Source organism: Scyliorhinus canicula, chromosome 14 (genome assembly GCF_902713615.1).
Source record: "Scyliorhinus canicula chromosome 14, sScyCan1.1, whole genome shotgun sequence".
Lineage (NCBI taxonomy): Eukaryota > Metazoa > Chordata > Chondrichthyes > Carcharhiniformes > Scyliorhinidae > Scyliorhinus > Scyliorhinus canicula.
In genome coordinates, this window is record NC_052159.1 from 108,929,427 (window position 1) to 108,953,567 (window position 24,141).

At 46.2% G+C, this 24,141-nt stretch overlaps 2 protein-coding genes across 3 annotated transcripts in view; one reads left to right on the top strand and one right to left on the bottom strand.

Annotated features, from left to right (window-relative positions):
• LOC119977116 (transmembrane protein FAM155A) overlaps positions 1 to 24,141 on the bottom strand; it is a 1,007,141-nt gene that overhangs the window by 285,856 nt on the left and 697,144 nt on the right. The window lies entirely within an intron of this gene.
• On the top strand, positions 5,008 to 6,999 carry rad1 (RAD1 homolog (S. pombe)). Its single transcript, XM_038817729.1, has one exon. It carries the CDS (start codon positions 5,216 to 5,218, stop codon positions 6,068 to 6,070), a length of 855 nt encoding a protein of 284 aa, XP_038673657.1. The 5' UTR covers positions 5,008 to 5,215; the 3' UTR covers positions 6,071 to 6,999.

Sequence of the window (24,141 nt, forward strand, 5' to 3'; positions counted from 1 at the left end):
AATGCAGGAGGCGGAAGCAGCATCGGGGGAGGAGCTGAAAGCCAAGTGGGAAGGGGAGCTGGGAGAGCAGATAGAAGACGGGACGTGGGCGGATGCACTGGAGAAGGTCAACTCTTCCTCCTCGTGTGCGAGACTGAGCCTCATTCAATTTAAGGTGCTGCATAGAGCTCACATGACGGGGACAAGGATGAGCCGGTTCTTTGGGGGTGAGGACAGGTGTGTCAGATGTCTGGGAAGCCCAGCGAACCATGTGCATATGTTCTGGGCATGTCCGGTGCTGGAAGGGTTCTGGAAGGGGGTGGCAAGGACGGTGTCGAAGGTGGTGGGGTCCAGGGTCAAACCAGGATGGGGGCTTGCGATCTTTGGGGTCGGGGTAGAACCGGGGGTACAGGAGGCTAGGGAGGCCGGAATACTGGCCTTTGCGTCCCTAGTGGCTCGACGAAGGATATTAATTCAATGGAAGGACGCGAGGCCTCCAAGCGTTGAAACTTGGATTAACGATATGGCTAGCTATATTCAGCTAGAAAGGATCAAATTTGCCCTGAGGGGGTCGGTACAGGGATTCGCCAGGCGGTGGCAACCTTTCCTTGACTTTTTAGATCAGAGATAGACGTTCGGGGTCGTGGCAGCAGCAACCCGGGGGGGGGGAGGGGGTGGGGAGGGAGGGGGGGGGGGAGGGGGTGGGGAGGGAGGGGGGGGGAGGGGGTGGGGAGGGAGGGGGGGGGAGGGGGTGGGGAGGGAGGGGGGGAGGGGGGGGGAGGGGAGGGGGGGGCAGCAAGGGTCGTGGGGGGACACGCACGACTGTAACGCGGGCAAGCCTGCTCGCTGCTCATGTCTGAAACTGTAGGCTGCCTTGGTTGTTAAGGTTGCCTGGGGGGGGGGGGGGGGGGGGGGGGGGAGGACTGGTGCGCGCGAGAGGGCGGGCGAGGGAGGGACATTTGCCTAGAGGGATTGTGTTGTAAATAATTTAAAAATTAGTAGGGGTAAATGTCTGTATGGAAAAACTCTTTCAATAAAAATTATTTAAAAAAAAAAAAAATGAATGGACAAGGCATTGATTAGACCGCCCCTTAAGTATTTTGCACAGTTTTGGTCTCCTTATTTAAGAAGAGATTTTGTTGCATTAGAGGCAGTTGTGGCAATCTAGAATGAGAGGTCATAGTTTTTGGATAAGGGGTAACGGATTTCAAAAAGAAATGAGAAGAAATTACTTCTCTCAAGGGGTCAAGGGGTGGTGAAACTGTGGAATTCATTACCCCAGGGTGTGGTGGATGCTTGGCAGATAGACAAATTTTTAATTAGTATTGGATTGAAGGGTTGTGAAAAAGGGCAGGAAAGTGGAGTTGAAGCTGAGAGGGGTTCGGCCATAATCGTATTGAATGGCGGAGAGGGCTCGAGGCACTGATTAGCTCCTAGTTCTTAACTGTTAAAGATTGCTTCCGCAATCATATCTCATTCCTTAAGCCACAGTCTTTGATCGGTCCTTGGTCACATCTATCTCTGTGATATTCAATGCTCCTTAACCACTGCACTCACCAACTTCTCCTGAGCTCTATATGTTGCTGCATGCATGCATTCAACCTCTCTCTCCAGCTGCACCTTTTCATTTAATTTCAGATTCATCGTAATGCTCAGCTCCATTTCATTATTTGCCTCATCCAGTACTTTAACTAAGAACTTCTTTTCAGATGTCAAGGATTGCAAACTTCACTGACTTTCAGATATCATGGGCGCGATTCTCCGCCCCCCCCACGCCGGGTGGGAGAATAGCGAGAGGGCCTCCCGACATTTTTCACGCCCTCCCGCTATTCTCCCCCCCCCCCCCCCCCACGCCAGACCCACGCCAGGAATCGCTGCTCGCCGTTTTTTACGGCGAGCGGCGATTCTCCGAGGCAGTTGGGCCGAGCCTTCACGCCCGTTTCAACACGGCAGCAAACACACCTGCTCGCTGCCGTCGTGAAACGGGCGCCAGATGCCCGTTTGGGGCATCTAGGGGCCCGATTTGGACGGGAGCACCACGACTGTGCTCGGGAGGGGACAGGCCCGCGATCGGTGCCCACCGATCGTCGGGCCAGCGTCCAAAACGGACGCACTCTTTCCCCTCCGCCGCCCGGCAAGATCAAGCCGCCACTTCTTGCCGGGCGGCGGTGGAGAAAGACGGCACCGCGCATGCGCGGGTTCATGCCGTCTGCGCGATGAAGTCATCCACGTATGGGCGGATTGGAACCGCGGATGACTTCACATTCTCGGCGCGACGAGGTAGCGGCCGGGAAAGACGGAGGCCCGCTCCTAGCCCCCCGCGTAGGGCTGAATTAGGTGCGGGGAGCGGGCTCCGAGGCCGTCGTCAACCTCGGCCGAATTCCGCCCCAACTTCCTTTTTACTTCCTTCTGACCCAATGCCTCCTTTCAATATTTTCATTATACAGGATAACATTCTTTCCCAGATCCTACGCGATCCGTGTTCAGCAAAGGCCACGGGCTGGATTCTCCCAAAATGGGACTGTATCCCCATGCCAGCAGAAAACGCTGGAGTTTTACTCCAGAGATTCCTGGAAAAAAGTACAGCTAATTCAATGCCCTGCAGGGGGCTAGCAGGGACCCGGCGTAATTCACGCAGCTTTAGCTGCGGATAGGGGCCCCCGCACTTCTGGTTTTGAGTTTGCGCATGTGCAGGGCGGCGGCCTCCAGGGGCCGTGCCGAACTCCATGGCGGACTCGGACCGCGGAGGCAGACGTAAAAATTAGACCAACCCCCCTCCCGATCGGCCACAAGCCCGAGCATCTAACCGTACGGGTCTAACCTCCGGCCATCTATAAGGCCTCCCCCGGTGTCCGATTCCCCCCCCCCCCCCCCCCCCCCCCCGTCTCTCCACCAGGGCGGCCGCGGACTGAGTCTGCAGCCGTGACGCCAGCATCCCAACCGGCAATAGGTGGTTAGTTCCACGTCGTCGGGAACTCGGCCAGTTGAGAGTGGAGGATCGCTGGGCTGTCAATGGGCCCCCAGCCGCCTGGCGTACTCCGCGATCACGCCGATTCTCGGGTCCCGTAGAATCGCCGAACCGGCGCCGGGCCTGATTTTGGCGTGAAATTGGATTCTCCGCCCCCGCGCTGAATGCAGTTTGGTGCGGGGATAGGGGATGATCCAGCCCCACATCTTCAATTCCTTACAATGAATTTCAACTCATAGATTCATAGATGTTTACAGCATAGGAGGAGGTCATTTGGCCCATGTGTCCATAGCGCTCAACAAAGATCTGACTACACTAATCCTGCACTTGTCCCAAAGCCTTTGGCAGAGCAAGTGCATATCTAAATATTTCTTAAATGTTCTTAGCCTATGAGTCCAGTTACACAAGTGGGGTGACACCTGCTGACCCTTATCCACAGCTAATTAATAGACTTTTCTTAATAAAGGGCAAAGAACAGTCAGAATTAGGGATAAATGTTGACAGCTGGAAGCTTTGTTCCTTGCTTGGCACAGTTCCACTGTTAATTGCGACACAATTCAGCATTACTTCCGCAATAGAGGAAGAAAGGCGTGGGGCAGACTTTTTCCCAAAAACGCAAAGGGCGCAACTCTCCAGAAATATTTCTAAGTGCAGCAGCCAGTGGGAATTACAGCGAGTTACCCAGCACTCAGCCCAGCGAGGAACCCTACAAAACTGGAGTTAATGGAAATCAGGGGAAAATTCTCTTCTGGTTGAATTTATATCTGGCACAAAGGAAGATGGTTGTGGTAGTTGGAGGTCAATCATCTCATCTTCAGGACATCACAGCAAGAGCTCCTCAGGGTGGTGTCCTAGGCCCAACCATCTTCAGCCTCTTCAATGACTTCCCTTCCATCACAAGGTCATAAGTGAGGGTTTTTGCAGATGACTGCACCATGTTCAGCACCAGTCACGATTTCCCAGATAATGAAGTAGTCCAGGTCCAAATGCAGCAAGACCTGGACAATATCCAGGGTTGGGCTGGCAAGTGGCAAGTTACATTCGCGCCACACAAATGCCAGGCAATATCTCCTACAAGAGAGGATCTAACCAGCGCCCTTTGACATTCAATGGCATTATGATCGTGAATCTCCCACAATCAACATTTTGGGGGTTGCCATTGATTATAAACTGAACTGGACTAGCCATATAAATACTGTGGCTATAGAGCAGGCCAACGGCTAGGAATCCTCTGGCAAGTAACTCATCTCCTGACACCTCTCCCCCCCCCCCCCCCCCCCCCCACCCGCTCCCCAAAGCCTGTGCACCACCTGCATGGCACATGTCAGGAGTGTAATGGAATACTCTTCACTTGCCTGGAGAATTGCAGTTCCAGCAATACTCAAGAAGCTTGAAACCATCCAGGACAAAGCAGCCTGCTTGATTACTACCCTTTCCACAAATATTCAATCCCTTCACCACTGGAGAACAGTGGCAACCCAGTGTACCATCTACAAGATGTATTGCAGGAACTCGCCAAGGTTCCTTTGGCAGCACTTTCCAAACTCACGACCACTACCATCTAGGACACAAGCAGCATGCGAACTGGAGGTTTCCCTGCAAGTCACTCACCACCCTAACTTGGAAATATATAGCCATTCTGTTACTGTTGCTGGGTCAAAATCCTCGAACTCCCTCCCGAAAAGCACTGAGTGTACCTACACCTCAGGGACTGCAGCGGTTCATGACGGCAACTCACCACCACCTTCTGAAGGGCAACCAGGGATGGGCAATAAAGGCTGGTCTAACCAATGACACCGAGATTTCTTAAATACATTTTTAAAAAGCACTACCTGTTCAGACTTTGAGGTGAGTTCTGTTTGCCGACAATTTAGCATTCAGTCAGAGCTGTGAAAGGCTGCAGTTTAAACCTTGCGTTTTTACTTTGAGAACTTATTTTTCCTTTAATTTTAAATACCGAGGTTTGAAAGATATTTGAAGAAAGAAGAATCAAAACAACTGACAACATATTTCCTTGGTATTCTTTCTTTTAAAAGCAGAAGGTATGCTATTAATTTGAACTGGATTTCAAGTTGTGAAGCCAAAACAAGGCTTTGCGAGAGTAGAAAATCCGAATTGGAGTATGGAAAGCTTCCGGCGTTTGCGTGCGATTAAAAGATTTGCGTTGGCCTGGGCCGCTGGTTCCGGGGGGAGGGATTGAGGCGCGGGATTCGGCCTCCGGTACCGCCGCCTCTGGTCAGCACGATACCGCGGCCTCTGGTTGGGGCGATGCCCCGGTCCCCGTCCCCGCCGCGGGCCGAGGTGGCCGCCGATCGCTTTGTTTTCGTCGCCACTTTAGACAACGCACGGAACCTGTCAAATCTGCTCAAGGCCGTTCACTTCCGAGACCAGGCCACGGTCTTTGCTTCGGCAAATGGCATCAGGGTGACGACAGAGGCGGCCAAAAGCGTCCAGGGCAACGCGTTCATCCAGGCATGTATTTTTCAGGAATTCCAGGTCGAGGAGGACTCTGTGATGTTTGTCATAAACCTGACGGTTCTCTTGGACTGCCTCACAATATTCGGCGCCACTTCCTTGCCAGGGGTGACAACAGCCCTGAGGATGTGTTACCGTGGATACGGCCATCCACTGACACTGTTCCTGGAGGAGAGTGGTGTGGTAACTGTCTGTAAAATTCAGACTCAAGAACCAGAGGAGACGCTTGACTTTGACTTTTGCAGCACGAATGTTCTGAACAAAATCATTCTCCAGTCGGAGAGCCTGCGGGAGGCTTTTGCTGAGCTTGATATGAGCAGTGAGGTGCTGCAGATCACAATGTCTCCTGAAAAACCCTATTTCAGGTTATCTACCTTTGGGAATGCTGGAAGCACGCACTGTGATTATCCAAAAGACTCTGATATGATTGAGGCATTCCATTGCAACCAGACCCAAACCAATAGATATAAAATTTCCTTATTGAAGCCATCTACTAAGGCCTTAGCTCTTTCCTCTAAAGTTTCGCTCCGCATTGACAATCGAGGATTTCTCTCTTTGCAATACATGATCCGGAATGAAGATGGACAGATCTGCTTTGTAGAATATTACTGTTGTCCTGATGAAGAGTTGGGAGAGTTAGAGTCATAATCAGCAGCCATTTGCCTCCCCTTTTGTAACAGACTGACTATATTTCCTCTTTGCAGAAGCTGCAGACTCTAAAATCTAAACCTTGTCCAATCTGAACTTGGTTCCTCAGATCTTCTGATTTGTTTATTAACTTCAAGCTGAAGTCCGAACCCAGTTTTTGTTCAAGTTTTGATGAATATGTCTAATGTGTTTTTGAGATATCAAGATGGGACTGTGCGATTTGTTTTGTAATAGTATCATCAACAGAGCTGTGCTTTGGCTTCTGTCTGGAAGAGTTGAGGCCTAGTTATAATTCTCAGAGATCCCTGAATGCAGATAGAAGGTTATACTTCAGATTGCTTATTTGCCTTCTGGTGGTTGGCAATGATGGTGATGGTTGGGCAGTAATGGCAGTAGCAAGTAGGCATGATGTAGAAGATATGTAGCCTAATACCAGAAAGCAACTATTAATCCTCATTGGATATAACTTGTTTCTCATTTGGGGCAAGAGGACTTGTAGCTTGAAATTGCCAATTTCTTCTCTTAGACTACTGTGTGACATGTTGTCAATTGCTAACAATTCCAAGTGTCTAAAAGGGCTTTTATTTCATTGCTAGCTTTATTGGGATTGAAGAAGTTAAATTGTTTCATATACTGATCTGCTGGTGATCAACCATCATTTCCAACACTCTAAATCGTATAACCCAAAAGGAGGTTATTCAGCTTTTTGAAATAACTATTCCGTTAATGCAATTCCCTTACTCTTACCCCAATTTCCTTTTGAAAATTACTATTGAATCTCCTGCGATCACCCTGAAAATCATTGTATAACAAAAAAAAAATTGTGTTTAAGTTTCAAGTTCTATGTTGGTTTCTTTCTAAAATGTTTATTTGCAACAGCAGGTGCTGCACTTTCAGTTAAATAAAACAATTACGAGCATGGATTTAAAGAGAACTATAATTTCTAAAATAATTGTTTTAAGTTATAAGATTTGAGTTGCAATTACTGGCTAAAGTCGCAAGTCAAATATATTTTGACAAACATGCGGGAGTTTTAATCCAGGTACGAATTCACACATCTGTGATGGGGTAGTTTTTAATGTTTGATAGTGGAAATTTGGACTGAAGGCTTTGTTCTCTTTTAAAATGAAGTTGACCTTGCCTTGTTCAGACCATTTTTTATCATTTGTTATCTTTTGATACAAAAGTGTTTGTAAGTAGTTTGCAGTCCACTTCCATAATCACTGTAGACATTACTGTCTCTGATAAATCGATTTTAAAACCATCAAGCCTGGATATAATTGGTTTTGATGTTGAAATTCAGAAAATAATAAATATGTGTTACAACTCCCAAGCACTGCAAGGACAATTTACCTGGGCCGGGATTCTCCGATCCTGTGCCAGGTCGGAGAATCGCCGGGGGGGGGTCATAAGAATCACGCCACGCCGCTTCGCCGCCAATCCCGCCCGCATGGTTGCTGCCGCATTGGTTGGAGGCCATTGAAAGCGCCCCCACCGCCCCGGCGATTCTCGCGCTCGACAGCCCGAGATTCCACCAAGACCCGCTGGCGTGGGTTACACATGGTCCCACCCAGCGGGACCTCGGAATTATGGCTATGGGGGCCGTCCTGGTGGGAGGGTGGGGTGGGATTCGACTCCGGGTGGAGAGGGGGAGAGGGGGAGGGGGAGGGAGAGGGAGAGGGGGAGGGGGAGGGGGAGGGAGAGGGGGAGGGGGAGGGGGAGGGGGAGGGGGGGGGCCTCCACAGTGGCCAGTCCGCGATCTGGGCCTACCGCATCGTCGGGCGGGCTAATTCAGGGGAGGCCCATGTTCTTCCACGCTGGGCCCCTGTAGGGTGCCGCCATATTGCCCGGGGGCCGTTGCGGAGATGGCAGCTCATGCGCGGACCTGCGCCAGTCGTGGTGCGCGCGCAACATGTGCGGACCCACGAGGCCGTGGTACGCCGGCTTTCAACGCCAGAGCAGGACAGCACTCCGGCACCGTTCTAGCCCCCTGAGAAGGGGTGAATGCCTGGGCCCGCTGGCGCCGCTCGCGCCGGTTTTGATGCCTGTGTCAACCTCTTGGCCGGGATTTCAGAGAATCCCGGCCCTGAAGTTTGATGGGATAAACAATTCTGAATTTTAAAAAAGCTAATGGAAGGACTGTCTAGGTAGTTTCTGTTGTTTTTTGCCTGCTAATAGGTTAGGAATTAACACCATTCATGTTAAAGAATAAGGAATGCTATCGAGTGAAGTGATCTGCATTTGGGGAGCTAATGTTAAGTTTGGGAGTGTCAATGATGTTGCAACGGACAATAGAATCTTTCACCATCGCTAATCATTGGGGTTACAGAATAGGAACCAAGCTGTTAGAAGAACAAAAATGAAATATTTGTGCAGACGTCGTCACTCATGCCCTCAAGAAAGAAAGAGTGTCAAAAACAACACAATAAGGGAGACAGAATCATTACTTTGTAAGGATTCAAATGAATAAACAAACAAAACATGTCAAGGGTTTGGAGGCTTGGAATTAAGTGGAATGTTTGATTCCTGGAAAGAAAGAATGGACATTGTAGACACTGGGCTGAATATTAGGGAGGGAGGGTGACTCATAACATGCTGCGGGGAGGCTAAGTAAGGGCCGGGTGGGACCTCAACTCCTCGCTGGAGGGGAATTCCAGCTCTCAGGAACTGTTGACCAATCTGATTGGCTGGCAGCTCCATCAGTTCCAGCAGTGCTAAGAGCGTGTCAGTGGATTCTGCCAGGATGACGAGGAGGAAGAAATTCCATGGATCCCCAGAAACAGGACAAGTCTGAAATGCTGGGAAGGGAGGGGTGAGTTTGAGGGATTTAAGGCTGCATATAGGTAGGAAGAAAGGGGAGGTTTTTTCTTACCATTGCCAACTCCCCCCATATCAAGTAGGCAAAAGGCAGTCCCTGAAAATAAATCTCCTCTTCCTTCCTGTTCTCTGAAGGGGTTATTTTAAAAATTGGACACCCTGCTCACATCGGAATGCCCACACCAAATATTTAGTGGCATAGGCAATATATTATTCGTGTCAGGTGGCTTGGATTATCATATTTACAGAAAGTCCTCGACTTTACAATGTTGGGGTTCCGATGAGTAACACTTGCAACATTTATTAATTTGCACCCTTTTTAGGCTTTGCAATGCCAGTTTCAACGTTATGACATTCCACTGCATGACATTGTAGAAGGAGAATTACCAGTGTTGGTAACAGACATGCACCCAAAGGTTTATCCCTTATTAGTTTCTGATCAGCATCTGTATAATTAGAAAATTAGTACATGTACATCCAGTGAAACATTTGGGAACTAATTGTCACGTTGGTAAGGTCGCTAAAGAGTCTGATGTTCCTGTTGAGGAACCACCTCTTGGAATCAAAGGTCTTGAGTCTTCCATAATTAAAGGCTTGGTCAATTGATTGATTCACAGCAACATTATTTTATTTTTAGTACTGTTCTTGTTGGGCACAAAAAGGGCTAAACGTTACCTGGCTTATGTTTTGTGCTACCAACACCTCCGTTCTAATGCAAAGAATCCACATTTCCAACTGACATTTTCACTTGTATTTAAGGCAAAACATGCCAATTATCATAACGTTACATGAGTAGAGTTAGATTTTTTTTCTCAAGATGGCATTGAAAGATTTTGATAATACTCCTTGTTTTTAGGGTTCTATGTTGGTCTGAACTAAACTTTTAGGATTGTACCTTAGCCATCTTTTTAAATAATCCAGCTTGAATTTCTGTCTGCTAAGAAACACAAGTAAACTGTTAAAAACCAGGCTGGGAATAGGAAAGCAGCTGTGTCTGTGCAAATTATTGTTCTTTTTGATAACTTAATGACCATAAGAAGTGCCTTAAAGAGGCAAGTAAGTTTTGAACTCAGCAGTTTAATCTCAACATGGATTCTTGATCTTGATATTTGTTGGACAAAACAATGGGCTGGATTCTCCACACCCCGACATCACGACTGGCATCAGGATAGAGAATCCATGTTAGTACCTGAAATCAGGACTGGCGCCGGTTCCCCGATTCTGCGGGACCGAAAATCACGCCCGCACCGCTTAGTACCTATCTGGGGCCGTTGCCAGAGGCCCACTCTGCCATTTTGCGACCCCGACCGGCCAAAACCCCGAAGGCATGGATCTAATGTGGTCCGGCCGATCGGGACACCTATATTTCATATACCTTGCTAGGATTTACTACAGAACATTTGCTCTTAATTGCCTGAGTATCCACGGAATACATTAGCGTTTTTATGTGAATTATGTACAACAGTTTGCATTATTGAAAAGAAGATGCAGCATTGTTTGTGCAACTACAATCTGTATCTAAAATGATGCGCATGTGTTTACAATAGAATTTAAACTGTGATGCATAAAGAAAATAAGATGGAAATTTGTCTCGACCTGCATGATTCTGGTTGCAGCGGTGGGGTGATGCCAGGTGACCCTTGCCGTCAGCCAACAAAGGGGTAAAATTCAGACAATACAATTTCAAAATAAGGGATAAGGATTAGAAATGGAAAATTCAGCCTTCCTTGCCAAGGTTCCATCATTGCTTCTGTGGTGCAATTCTTCTATGACAGGGTTCAACATTACTTCAGGATAGAAGAAGAAAAACATTGCGTGTGCCTTCAGTATTCAAGGAACCTTGGGCGCAATTTTCCGCTCCCCACGCCGGGTGGGAGAATCGCGAGAGGGCCGGGCGACTCACGACACGGCGACCGGCGATTCTCCGGCCCGGATGGGCCGAGCGGCCTGCTTTTCCCAACCGGGTCATGACGGCAGCAACCACACCTGGTCGCGGCTGTCGTGAACATGGCCGCCAAATGCTCGTTTGAAGCGTGTGGGGGGCGGAGAGGCGAATAACCACCACGGCCGTGCTCGGGAGGGGACTGGCCTGCGATCGGTGCCCACCGAACGTCAGGCCGGCGTCTCCAAGGGACGCACTCTTTCCCCTCCGCCGCCCCGCAAGATCAAGCCGCCACGTCTTGTGGGGCAGCGGAGGGGAAGACAGCAACCGCGCATGCGCGGGTTGGAGCCGTCATGATGTCAGCCGCGCATGCGCGGGTTGGAACCGGCCAACCTGCGCATGCGCGGCTGACGTCACATAGGCGCCGCCGTCGCGTCATTCTCGCCGCGCCGCTTTGACGCAATCGTCAAGGCCCGGCGGCCGAGATTTACGGAGAACCGCTCCTAGGCCCCCGGGTGGGGGTGAATTAGGTGCGAGGAGCGGCCTCCGAGGCCGCCTTCGGCCGAGTTCACGACGGCCTTCCAAATTCCGCGCGGGAGCGGAGAATTCCGCTGCTTGTGTCTTTGTGAGATAAGGAACTTCCACACTCCGGCATCTGTTCAGGTACACTGAGGGAGAATTTTGAATGACTTGTGGGAGGAAACTGGAGCGCCTGAAGGAAACCCACGCGGACTCCGCACAGAGAGTGACCCAAGACGGGGATCAAACCCAAGTCCTGGTGCTGTGAAGCAACAGTGCTAACCACTGTGCTACCGTGCCGCCTATACTTGATTCATAAATACTGGTTGCTTGTGCTTTGTTAGGTCAGGCACAACTGGGGACCCTATTGTTATAAATTAAGAATTTGGAATCTAGGTATTTTTATTGAGAGTTTTACACAAATTCCCCTCTGTGTGTAGCTGGTTCTTCTTCCATCTCTTTATGCTTTGCCTATTCCTGCTGTTTCTCCTCCCCCACTTCTTGCCCAGGTAGTGATAATAGCTAGGCTTTAATGATGCCAGTGTTGCAAAGCATGCAACAGACAATGACAAACTTGTGGGGCTACAAAGCTGAATGGTCCAGGCAGCAGAAGCTTTGCTTGAGTCTTCCAATTATTTGGACAATAGTGTAGTTTGCGGCAGCAAGATTCTTGCTGTAGCTTGCTCTGCAGCAATGCTCAAATTATACGCAGGAGTCGTATGTCATGTCCAAAAAACAAAACCTTATTACCCAGGCAATCTGTAACTCAGCCTAGTTGGGGAGGCGGTGGCGTAGTGGTATTGTCACTGGACTAGTAAACCAGAGCAACGCTCTGGGGACCCAGGTTCAAATCCCGCCACTGCAGATAGTGAAATTTGAATTCAATAACGATCTGAAAAAAAATAAAGGTGGCACAAAGGACTGGCGCAGGATGAATGCTGGATATACATCTCTTGTGCTGCTTTTGGCTGCAAACATTGCATTCAAGGAGCAGAACCCTTCTGACACCAGGATGGTGAAGGGGAGCATGCATGACAATGTGGCTTTGTTCTGTGGAAACTTTCCATGCAAATGTCTGTTGCGTTCCCATTTTGTATCACTTGTCCTTAGAGAAGAATATAGGGCAGCACGGTGGCGCAGTGGGTTAGCACTGTGGCCTCACAGTGCCGAGGTCCCAGATTCGATCCCGGCTCTGGGTAACTGTTGTGTGGAGTTTGCACATTCTCCCCGTGTTTGCGTGGGTTTCGCCCCCACTACCCAAAAATGTGCAAGGTAGGGGGATTGGCCACGCTAAATTGCCCCTTGGAAAAAAAATGAATTGGGTACTCTAAAGGAGAAGAATATGTAGGTACTTTGCTGGTGTAGGCTGTAGGGAACATTGGTGATCTCCCTGATACAGCAGTGGACTGTGAGTTAAGATATGTTGCTGATGCCACCTGCTGAAGTTTGAAAGGCGCCTGTGGCAGACTGTGCTATCCATGCCCTGTGGCCAGGCTCAAGTTGTGGCTGCAGCAAGTGACATAACTCAATCACATCCTCCTCTGTGAAACAACAGTGCCTTATACATTTTTTTCTCGACAGTGCTCCTTGAATACCCGCTGGGAGTGTGGCCTCTTGCACGCTGCCCTCTTCTCCCTTGTGACAGTTACGCATGCTCCCTCCTACCCTCCTTGCTGTTGCCTCTCCTAAGGCAGCTGGACCAGACCACCCAAGACTGCAGTCAAACTATTTCTGCGGCTGCCGACAAAATCTTCTCCTTCAAGGAAAGAGTCCAAAAACACATTGAAGTAAACCCAAAAGTAAACTAGCGGTCTTCACAATACAGCAACCAGCATGGAAATATAAATTGCAACAGTACAGAAAGAGGCCATTCGGTCCATCAGGTCTGTGCTGTCTCCTCAAGAGAATGGCAAGTTAAACCTCTCCTGCTCCTTCCATACGTTTTCCCCTTCAAGTATTTATCCACCCTTTGAAAGATAGGGTTGAATTTGTTTCCAACACACTTTCATTCCGGATCATAGCAAATCGATACATGAAAAAAATATATTTTAGCTTTCCTCTTGTTCTTTTACCAGTTACTTTACTATGGTTACGGGTGATCTTCCCCTGGATACAATTTCTCATTATTTAATGATTTCATGATTCTCTATGGAGAGCAACTACAGATTCTCTCGTCTTTCTATGTATCTGAAGTCCCATGTTCCTGGTACCATTCTGCTCTGTACCCAAAGGCTCAGTTTCAAAAATGGATACAATGGGCCCAATAATTTGTCCATGGCTCATTTGTGTCTCCCCACACAACCCTTTCCCCCCAACTCCCTCTTACTCTACCAGTTGCTGGCTATGAAGAGGTCTTGGAACAAGTTGGTGAATGACTTCCATGTCCTGTGGATGCCCTCTTCTGACCCCAAATGGCAAATTTTCTTTTCTCCAGTCTGAAACATTCCGCCAGGCCTCCCATGTTTCTTTTTCTTTGTAGGAACTTATTTTGGATACTTGGATTCTTCACCCCACACAAATGCCATGATTAGTGTTGAAAAAGGCCTTGGGAAATCAGGAGGGATCTAATCAGGAGGAAGAGGAACCTGGGCAGCACCTTCATTTTGATCATCTATATTCTCCCTGCAAGCGAGACTGGGAGTGGGCCCAACTCTGCGGGTCCCTTTTTACTTCCTCCACCAGACTCCTCAGGTTCCAATCATGGATCCGTGTCCTGTCGTGGGCTATTTGGATCCCCAGGTAGGGGAATTTGGTTTGGGCTTGTATGTACGGCAGTCTCTCCAGCTCTGTCCCTCCCTCCTGTGGGTTCACAGAGAAGATCTTGATCGTTCTCAGGTTAAGGTTGCAACCAGAGAAGGCTCCAAACTTCTTGAGTTTCATTATCCCTTCCATGCTTGCCTGGGGATTTGAGATGGAGAGAATCATTCGCATAGAGTGAGACTCTATGCTCTCTGTAACCCTCTCCCCCATCCCCTTTTTGGATACCACCCCCCCCCGCTATTCTGAAGTCTCAATTCCCAGAGCAAACAGTAGCAGGGACAGTGGGTATCGCAGCCTCATGCCTCTGTGCAGCTGGAAGTATTCAGAGCTGGTGGTGTTTGTCCGTACGCTCGCCATGGGAGCGCTGTGTAGCAGATTCATCCGGGAGGTGAACCCTGGTCCAAACCCAAACCGCTGCAGTCGACTCTGTCAAAGGCCTTTTCTGCGTCCAGGGAGATGATTACTTCTGGTATTCTCTCCCCAGATGGGGTCATTATCACGTTCAGCACGCGCCTGCTGTTCGATGTCAGCAGCCTGCCCATGACAAAGCCCATCTGGTCCACCTCGAGTATCTCTGGCATGCAGCTCTCCAGCCGTCTCGCCAGGGCCTTTGCCAGGATCTTTGTGTCTACGTTGAGTAGCGAGATAAATTAAACTCATTAAACTTTGTCACAAGTAGGCATACATAAACACTGCAATGAAGTTACTGTGAAAAATCCCTAGTCACCACATTCCGGCGCCTATTTGGGTAACAGGGAGAATTCAGAATATCCAATTCACCTTACAGCACGTCTTTCGGGACTTGTGGGAGGGAACCGGAGCACCCGGAGGAAACCCACACAGACACAGGGAAAACGTGCAGACGCCGCACAGTGACCCAAGCCAGGAATCAAACCTGGGACCCTGGAGCTGTGAAGCAACAGTGCTGCACACTGTGCTACTGTGCTGCCTAGATGGGCCTATAGGATCCGCACTGAGGTAGGTCCTTTTCCTTTTTTTGGTATCAGCGATATTGAGGCTTGTGCCAGTGTTGGTGGCAGGGTGCCCCTTCTAAGTGAGTGTGCAAACATCTTCTGCAGGTGCAGGGCTAGTGTTGGTGTGAAATGCTTGTAGAAGTCTGTCGGAAAACCATCTGGCCCCGGCACCTTGTCCACCCTCATGTAGTTGATTTTAAAATAACCGAGATTGTGATCGAGTTAAGTAGTCACCAGGTTTGTAAATTTAAATACAGGTAAACTTTTATCAACAGTAATTATAATTAAATAGACAGACAATGCAACTGGCTATCTACTATGTAATTCCCACCCTCCTCCATTTCTAACTCATCCCACCCTCTACACACACAAATAACACTTCGGGGAAAGGGTGGTGGAAAGGGTAGAGAAATAAAAATAATAATAAAAGGATAAGGACTTTGATTCAAATGGATGACTTCCAGTTAGTTTCTTTCTCAAGTTTCGGCTTTCAGTTGGGGACTTTCTTTTCCTTCAGCTTGTAATGATCTTCACCACAGACTCACGGAGACAGCAGCCAACCGGCAGCCATAGGGGAGAAACACAGATCCTTTTCCTTCGAAAGTCTTGGGTCTTCTGGCAGGTTCTCTCTCCACCTGGCAGGAATGAATCACTGACTGTTGTTCAGCAGATCACTGTCCCAGGCTAACCCATTGTTTGCCAGTTAACCAATTTCCTCCAATCAACTGGGTGCCGAATAGTTTGACTTTTCCTTTCCCAAATACAAAACTTGAGAACACAGTGTTCCAGTTACTTCCTCTACTTGACTTAAAGATATGTCTCAATTATTGGTCCATGGACCAAAAATAATAAAGATAAAATAAAAGAAATGGGAACAAAGGAAATCAACAGGAAGGACTCTTACACGAGTGCCATTAGTGTAAAGGGGTTTGATCCCAGAAGAGTTTTGAAGACATGCAATCAGCTATGTAGAAGTTCATATCCTTTTCCCCAAGCAAGGATCTAAGACTGGTCCCACATGGGGATTTTGCCAGGTAGCATGGAGCGTGGGGAGGAAGACTTCTGAATAGCCTTAAAATGAAGACATACAAGTTGCACATTTATTGAGTGAAATTATTTTCTATTAACAAAAGCTCGTTGCTGGTCACAAGATGCCCTGGCAGCCTATTGCATCGTGCACTAGAAAACCATTCTGAATGGTGGTTACTTTCATTGCCAGTCATGGCATGGCTGACCAGTCCAATTTTTTCAGGGAGGCTGCAGGAGACAAGGCAGTACTTCATGACTACTTGACTTGACATTTAGGACGTCCTGAGATATTGCTCCTCGGACAGGACCGGTATAGAAAGCTGCTTCCCCATCTGTACACTTTGCGTGGTTGGTAAGGCCTTCTGTGTTGCTGTCTTCTCTGTGGTCCTCTTGCAGTTCCTTCTTCATTCCTTTGCTGTTGGTACTGCTCTTCCTTGTCCTCCCCATTTCAACACCCCCTATACTAGACTTCATCCACTCAATTGCAGCAAAAGCCCAACAGTACCCACAGAATCAGAGACCACAATGAAGTAAAAGAGCAAATATGTGCAATGCAGCTTTATTGACACCATGACTGGTTTACATTCAGCACATTGAACAGCCATGATCCAGCCCCACCTGGATTTCCCTAGCAAAGAAGTCAAGTTCTCTGAATCCCTAGAGACAGTAATTAATATAATATTGGGGCTTGGGTTGTATCAAAGGGCCCAGAATTGGATATTAATCATACAGCTCTTTTCCCTCTGCAGTGTTGAAGACACAGCAGGTGGCAAACTTTTCAAATTTTACCTCCTTGCCCAACCCTTTCCTGTTTATTGAGCCAATGGGGCAAGGGTGGGTGGAGAAGAGATTAAATTAGAGGCCATTGACTCTCTGAAACATGAACCCAATTTTGACACCACCAGCGAGAATAGTGCATGGTGTTAAAATGTACTAGATGCTGTGGTATGAAGAGGCAAGAGTTCAGCTCCTTTTTCACCAACACGCCTTTAATGGTTCAAACTCACTCTGCACAGAACTCTACAGATCATCACAAGCTCCAGAGTCCACCTGAAGCCCTTTACATATCAGTGTCAATCATTGAACACTTAACATAAATGAGACAATCATTGAACACTTAACATAAATGAGACAACTAATTGCAATGTCTCTTAACACATTACTTAACAGTCTCCCCTTCCTTGGAGAAAAAAAACAATTGGGTAAAAACAAAATTTCAAGAAACTAAAACACACACCTGATTCCCCCTTTTTTTTAAGTAGAAGAAAAAAAAACATTCACAGAAACAGGCGCCCTTCATTCTCGATAGCTAAAAGTTTCTGTGAACTAGCCCCTCTTTTTGTGAAACAGTCTGACAGTTGATAGCTACTGTCAACCCATTTAATTTTTGTTATTTCCCCTCTGTCCAACATCAGCTTTAAACTTGCGATGTCTATCCGTAACCTCTTTTCATTGACACTTTTTGTAGAGTGCACATTTTCCCAGAGATTTATTGTCAATGTGACAGTCAATAGGTATATTACCTAAATCCTCTAATCCCAAAATTTCTGTCAATATCTGACTTATATAAAAGGCTATATCCACCGCTTCCACTAAGCTTAATGTCTCAGCAGCCAAAGTGCTTTTGACCACTCTCCTTATTTTCTTTGTTTCCCACACAAGAGGGCAACATTTAACATTGTTCCCCAAAAGAAAAATTATAAAACCTCCTGCGCTTGAAACTCCATCACATAAATTTGCATAGGACACATCACTATAAACTATGAGTTTCAAATGCCTAGGATCACCTAAAACAGGGAAGTTCAAAACACACTCCTGCATTTTTAGTTTGGCCAACACTTTATTTGCTCTAATTATGTCTTCCACTTTGGGATCATTCACCTTTGTACTCAACTCTAAAACATCAAAACTCACGTCCGGTCTAGTCTGTCTTCCTAACCAGTTCAGTTCCCCAATTAAAATTTGCAGTTGTTCTTTTTCAATCTTCGAAACCATTGCGTCTTTTTGTGAAACCCGGCCATGACTAATTGCTATTGGACGGATGCTTTCCAAGTAAGATTGCTGACGTAAAGTTGCCCCTAACTGAGTCTGTCCGATTTCCAAACCAATATATTTAAATGCACCGGAAGCCTGACTTCCAACCCTGAATTCTTTCCTCAAACCAGAGATTACAATGGCTTCAAAATCACTAGTCCCACCCCACAAAAAATCAACGACATGCATCATGAAGATGCCAGCAAGATTTCCTTTATAGTGCCAGTAAAACATTGCAGGATCTGCTTTCACCTGGCAACAGCCTAACTTTAACAAGACTGACCTCACCGAAAAGTACCACACTCGAGATGCATCATTTAATCCATATACACATTTGTTCAACTTCCAGAGTACCCCTTCTGTGTTGGCTGCTTCTTTACGAGGATGGAGAAAAATGTCTCTCTGGAGCTGATGCGCCTGCAAAAAGGCAGCTTTTATATCTATAGATTTGCATTCCCATGCCTTTGTGGTTAATAGAGCCAAGAAGATATTTAAAATAACCTTTCCTGCTGTAGGTGAATCTACCCTTAAGTCCTGATCGTCTAAGTTTTCTTCAAATCCCCTTGCCACAAGCCTGGCCTTTGCCTTATAAGTTCCATCTGGAAGAACCTTTTTTGTACAAATCCATCTGTGGGATAGAGCTTTTTGTCCCCTATCCGGTACTTCCGTGTATACCCCAAATTCACTCCAACTATGCAATTCTTGCTGTTTAGCATCTTTGATAACTTTTTCATCTAATTTATTTGAAACCACCAAAATCTTACGTGCATGTGGACTTCTACTTCTATTAGTATCCGTAGTCTTACTCCTGTTCCAAGATCTTGATAAACTACGTCCCCTTTCCTGCCTGGTATCTCGTTCTGTACTGCTACTGCTTGATCTTTCTCTTCTGTAGCGGGATGTCCTTTCAATAGTTCTCGACCTTTTCTTGCGAACCTGTTCACTATCCGATGTACTATCTGAACTAGCACTGCGTTTCTGTGCCCTCCATTTTTGAACTTCGTTTTCCCAATCCATTGTCTTAACTTCCTCCCCTGAATGCTGTACATTCAACCAATGTTTATACTTTCCAGTGGCCTTCCCTGCTCTACTAATAACAGTTGCATCCTTCCATTGACTAGACCCTTCAGGCAAGTATGTCACTTTTGTACCAACTTTTGACAGTTGCCCTTTTGGAATAATGGCCTGATCTAATTTATCAGAAGTGTCGTGTTCCTCTACAGAAACCCTGTCTATATCAGTTAACTGGTCCTTATAGTTCTGTAACATATGCGTACCAGATGACTCTGGTTCCTCGTCTTGTCTGTCTGCTCTGTCTAAATTTGAAAATTTGTAATCGGTACCCATTATCCTTGATGAATGTACCCTAACAGTTTGATTACCATGTTGCAAAATAAATGTTTTGCCATCTATGCCTATGATCTTCCCTAGGCCTTTCCATTCATTAGAATTGTCTCTCTTATAGTATACCATTTCTCCTTGTTGAAAAACGGCATCTGATGGCTGTACATTATGTCTTAAAGCTCTGCGAATTCTTTCAGAGACTTCTGCTTCCAAAAAAGTTTTCTCCTGCTATGTAACGCGTTTAAATGTTCATCAAAACCTGAGCTAATTGTAGTCCCTTCCCAAGCTAGAGGCTGGTCATCCAAAATGGAGGGAATTTTAGGATTTCTAAACACTAATTGATAAGGACTATAGCCCCCAACCATCTGCAATGAATTCTTTGCATGTATCGCCCATGCTAAAGCTGAATTTAGCGTGCAGTTTGGTTGATCTCCCACAATTCTCCGAAGCATGTCATCGATAACAGCATGATTTATTTCGCAGACACCATTACCAAACGGGCTTTCGGCAGCTGTGTTCATAACTCTGATATTCATGTTTTCACACATATCCCTAAACTCACCATTAGAAAATTCTCCCCCATTGTCCGTAAAGAATTTTGCTGGTGGACCCATTCCTGTCCCGATCCATTTTTCCACATTTTGTCCAAAATTACTCTCTTTTCTTTACTTCGTACAATCGTTGATTGACTAAATCTGGTAGTTAAATCTACAAAATGCAAAATAAATATATTATTTGCTTTATCCCAGATCTTAAGGTCCATGGCTAAATTGCCCTTAGTGTCCTAAAAAAGTAAGGTTAAGGGGGGGGGGGGGGGTTGTTGGGTAACGGGTATAGGGTGGATACGTGGGTTTGAGTAGGGTGATCATTGCTCGGCACAACATCGAGGGCCGAAGGGCCTGTTCTGTGCTGTACTGTTCTATGTTCTATGGCCACAATGTCATTAAAATCCCTGGCCAAAGGTAGGGTTACTATCGGTCATGCTGGTGTCCTTCTGTACTTCCTGCAAACTTCACGGCGATCACTAACCTGTTCTATCAGCTTAGAATAGTCATCATCCCTTACCTCTGCATCCTTTAATAAATTTTTCAGCCTCCGAGGAGACGGATGTGCAAATTGCCTATGCAGTTTTACTACAATAAGCTTTTTACCAGCTAAAGTCGCATTATCAACTGTCATTAATACATCCTTAACCACTCTACTTGAAACATCATTTGTCAATAATGGAATACAATAATGTCCCGACTGTGTAAATTGTAAGTCCACCGTCTTTCCAAAAACTGTTGCCTTATCCTGTTCCATATCCAGCTTCATGTGTGCTTTCTTCATCGACAGTCTGCTCAGAAGCAAAGGTATCTCACTTGATACAACATCCGTGCTAATAAAATGATTCACTCCAGCAATATTGCAAGGGATCACCACTCTTTTCAGCGACTTCAGAGTATTATCATCCCCAAACCTGAAACTTGTGGAACTTTTAAATTCCTTAACCTTGTTACGATTTTCAGCATCCAATGAGTCCAGATAACATTTTAACCAGTCAATCCCACACACAGTAGATGTGCAGCCACTGTCCAATACAGCACAGTTACAAGATTCTGCAATCAACACCCTCATTACTGGCGTAAAACAGCTTGTTAATAGGACAATGCTTTCTGGTCACTATCTTTTTCCTCGTCTGACTCTTCCGTGTCATGTGTCGCTTCAAATACTCTATCATAACGAGTTGGACAGTTGAAAGCATAATGGTATTGAGAGTCACATCGAAAACATCGATTTATCATGCCCCGTGCATTTCTGGGGTTCATCCTCCTATTGTAAGTTCTAACTGGGTTTCTGTCTTCATAATTTCCTTGTCTCGGTCTTCTTTTATAGTCTTGAGGCCTGTTTGTAGCCATACGATTTCGCCATCTTGTTAGTAGTGTATCTTCCATATTCTGCCTTATAGCAGGCTGACCTATTTGGGTCATCAGAGCCATTGGAATCGAATGTTTCCCCAAACTTTTGTTTTTAAAGCTGCTGTCATCTGTTCGAATAAGGTATCGTTATCCGTAAACTGAACTCCCGTCAAAACCAGGAGCCTATCCATGTTGCTCACTCTAGCACAGTCAAGTAATTTAAAGGCCAACACAGACTGTGGAAATTCCAGCCTGTGTTTCTGCAGCTTTTTATATAGTCTGCCAAATTCCATTATATAGTCTTCCATAGATAAATCCTCCATTTTCCGGAACTTATCAAAATCCGACCATGCTTCATACGCACTTAACAAGTCATCTTTCTTATAAATCTGGTCCATATATAGTAATAAAGTCGCCAGACCTTCTTCTGAGTCTAACTCTTCCAACTCCAGCTCAGAAAGCACTTTGTTTCAGATTTTACTGCCATATGGTAAAGAAAGAGCCAATGCCATACCTTGTTTTCTCTTTCCTAAAGCAGTCATCTTAGTCCACATAATTACTGCACTTCTCCATTGGTCGTATGATTCCCTTTCAGAAAATAGGGGAGGATAATCATAAACTAGCCATCTTTGTCCTGGGTTCAGCCATGTTTCCCTTTTTTTTTTCACTCCTTGGTTTGATCTGGAAAAATTGTATCTTTCAAGCCTTCACATTTACACAGCAACCATCCTCTGCTACCATTATTAAAATGTACTAGATGCTGTGGTATGAAGAGGCAAGAGTTCAGCTCCTTTTTCACCAACACACCTTTAATGGTTCAAACACACTCTGCACAGAACTCTACAGATCATCACAAGCTCCAGAGTCCACCTGAAGCCCCTTTACATATCAGTGTCAATCATTGAACACTTAGCATAAATGAGACAACTAATTGCAATGTCTCTTAACCCATTACTTAACACATGGGACAGATTAAAACTTTAAAATTCTACTACCCCAAGGAAGGCCAATATTCCAAAAGGCAGTTAACATTTAAAAAACTGGGACCATGGCCGGGGGGGGGGGGGGGGGGGGATGGATTCAAGGAGGGAGGGATTGTCTGGCCAAGATAATAATTAAAGATCACTGATCCTTTTCACTCAAGAAGTGCTAGGACCATAGCCTTCGCCCTCCCCTGTTTCTCCCATTGTGACCTTTCCTTCCTCTCCCCCAACTCTGGCCATCTCTCCTGTATCCCCCTCCCCATGCCTAGCACTTCCCTTCCACCCTTCCCACACCCCCAACCCACATCTCGCTGCAACAACCGATTCCCACTTTCCTGCACAGCCCTCTTACACAGACTCTGAAGACTGTCCTCATGGGTTAACAGCTCCAGCCACTAAAATTCTACTCTCACCTGCTGGTCAGTCAACCAGGCCACACAAAAGCTGAATTCAATTAATTATTTAAAGGAGATGTTGCTGTTAAATAATATACTACCAAGCTCCGCTTAACACTACCCACCCTCCCATTTATATCAAAGCCACACTTTCCACTCATGTTGGCACAGTGGTTAAGACTGCTGCCTCACAGCGCCAGGGACCCGGGTTCGATTCCGACCTTGGGTGACATTCTGTTTCGCACTTTCTCCCAGTGTTTGCGTGGTGTCATGAGAATGTCGCTTTAAGAAATGTTTGGCTGCTCATGTTACTGCAGTGATGTCAGAGTGTGGGTGGAGCTGAGCTCTGGTTCTGCTTTTTAGTTTCACTTTGAGAAAAGCTTGGGTGTGTCTGTCTTTTTCGTTTCGTTTTTCAGTGTGTTGCAGCTGAAGTCAGACAAAGCAGCTATACTGTTGATCTCTGCCAAGAACTCTTTGTTAATAATTTGGTGAATTCAGAATTAGAAATGTTTTCAGTATTGAATGTAAACCCTGATGTGCTTCTGTTTAGAGGGTTGTTAAGTCTTCTGGGTGTTAAAAGGATAGCATACAGATTACTTAGTGTTGTATTCTTTGGGGGGTGTATTTGATTTACTGGTTGCTAAGATGTTCACTGTTTGTTTGAGGAAGGTTAACTTGAGTTCATAAAATAAACATTGTTTTGTTTTAAAAAATACTGGTCCATATACTGCTGTACCATACCTATAGAGTGAGCCGTGTGCTCCCCGTACCACAATCTATGAAAAGTTATGGGTCAGGTGAACTCCATGATACACTTTGGGATTCTCTAAACCCTGATCCATAACAGTGGGTCCAGTTTTCTCCCAAAGATGTGCAGGTTAGATGGATTGGCCATGCCAAATTGCACCTTACGGTGAGGTTGCAGGAATAGGGCGGGGTATTGGGCCGAGGTGGGGAGCTCTTTCAAGGGGTCGGTGCAGACTCGATGGACTGAATGGCCTTCTGCACTCAGAGATTCTATGATTCTATATGCTCTGTCAGCCATTCCTATGACCGTTGATCTGTCACGGCTTGGGGTGCTATAAGATAATGCAATTTGAATAACCAGTGTTAATGCCATCTTCCCCCATCCAATTGCTACTTTAAAATTTCCTTTCCTTCACAATTCACTGCATAAGAATACTTTTCCATCCAGTGACTGAGCACAATGAATCTGACTGCTTTCAATGAAGGGATATAGGAATAGAAGTAGGCCCAATTCAGCCACTTGAACCTCTGCATTAGATCACAGTTTTTTTTTTTAAATGTTTTTTTATTGAGTTTTCATATTTTATATATGACAAATTACAAGTTATTAGAGAGAGAGAAAAAAAAGAAAAAAAAGGAAAACACAAAAATTTAACATGAATATTTACAGGTAAGCATCTTCATAACAA

Bases quoted from the DNA above. Each gene is read 5' to 3' on its own strand.
- rad1 (XM_038817729.1), top strand. From the start codon at position 5,216: ATGCCCCGGTCCCCGTCCCCGCCGCGGGCCGAGGTGGCCGCCGATCGC.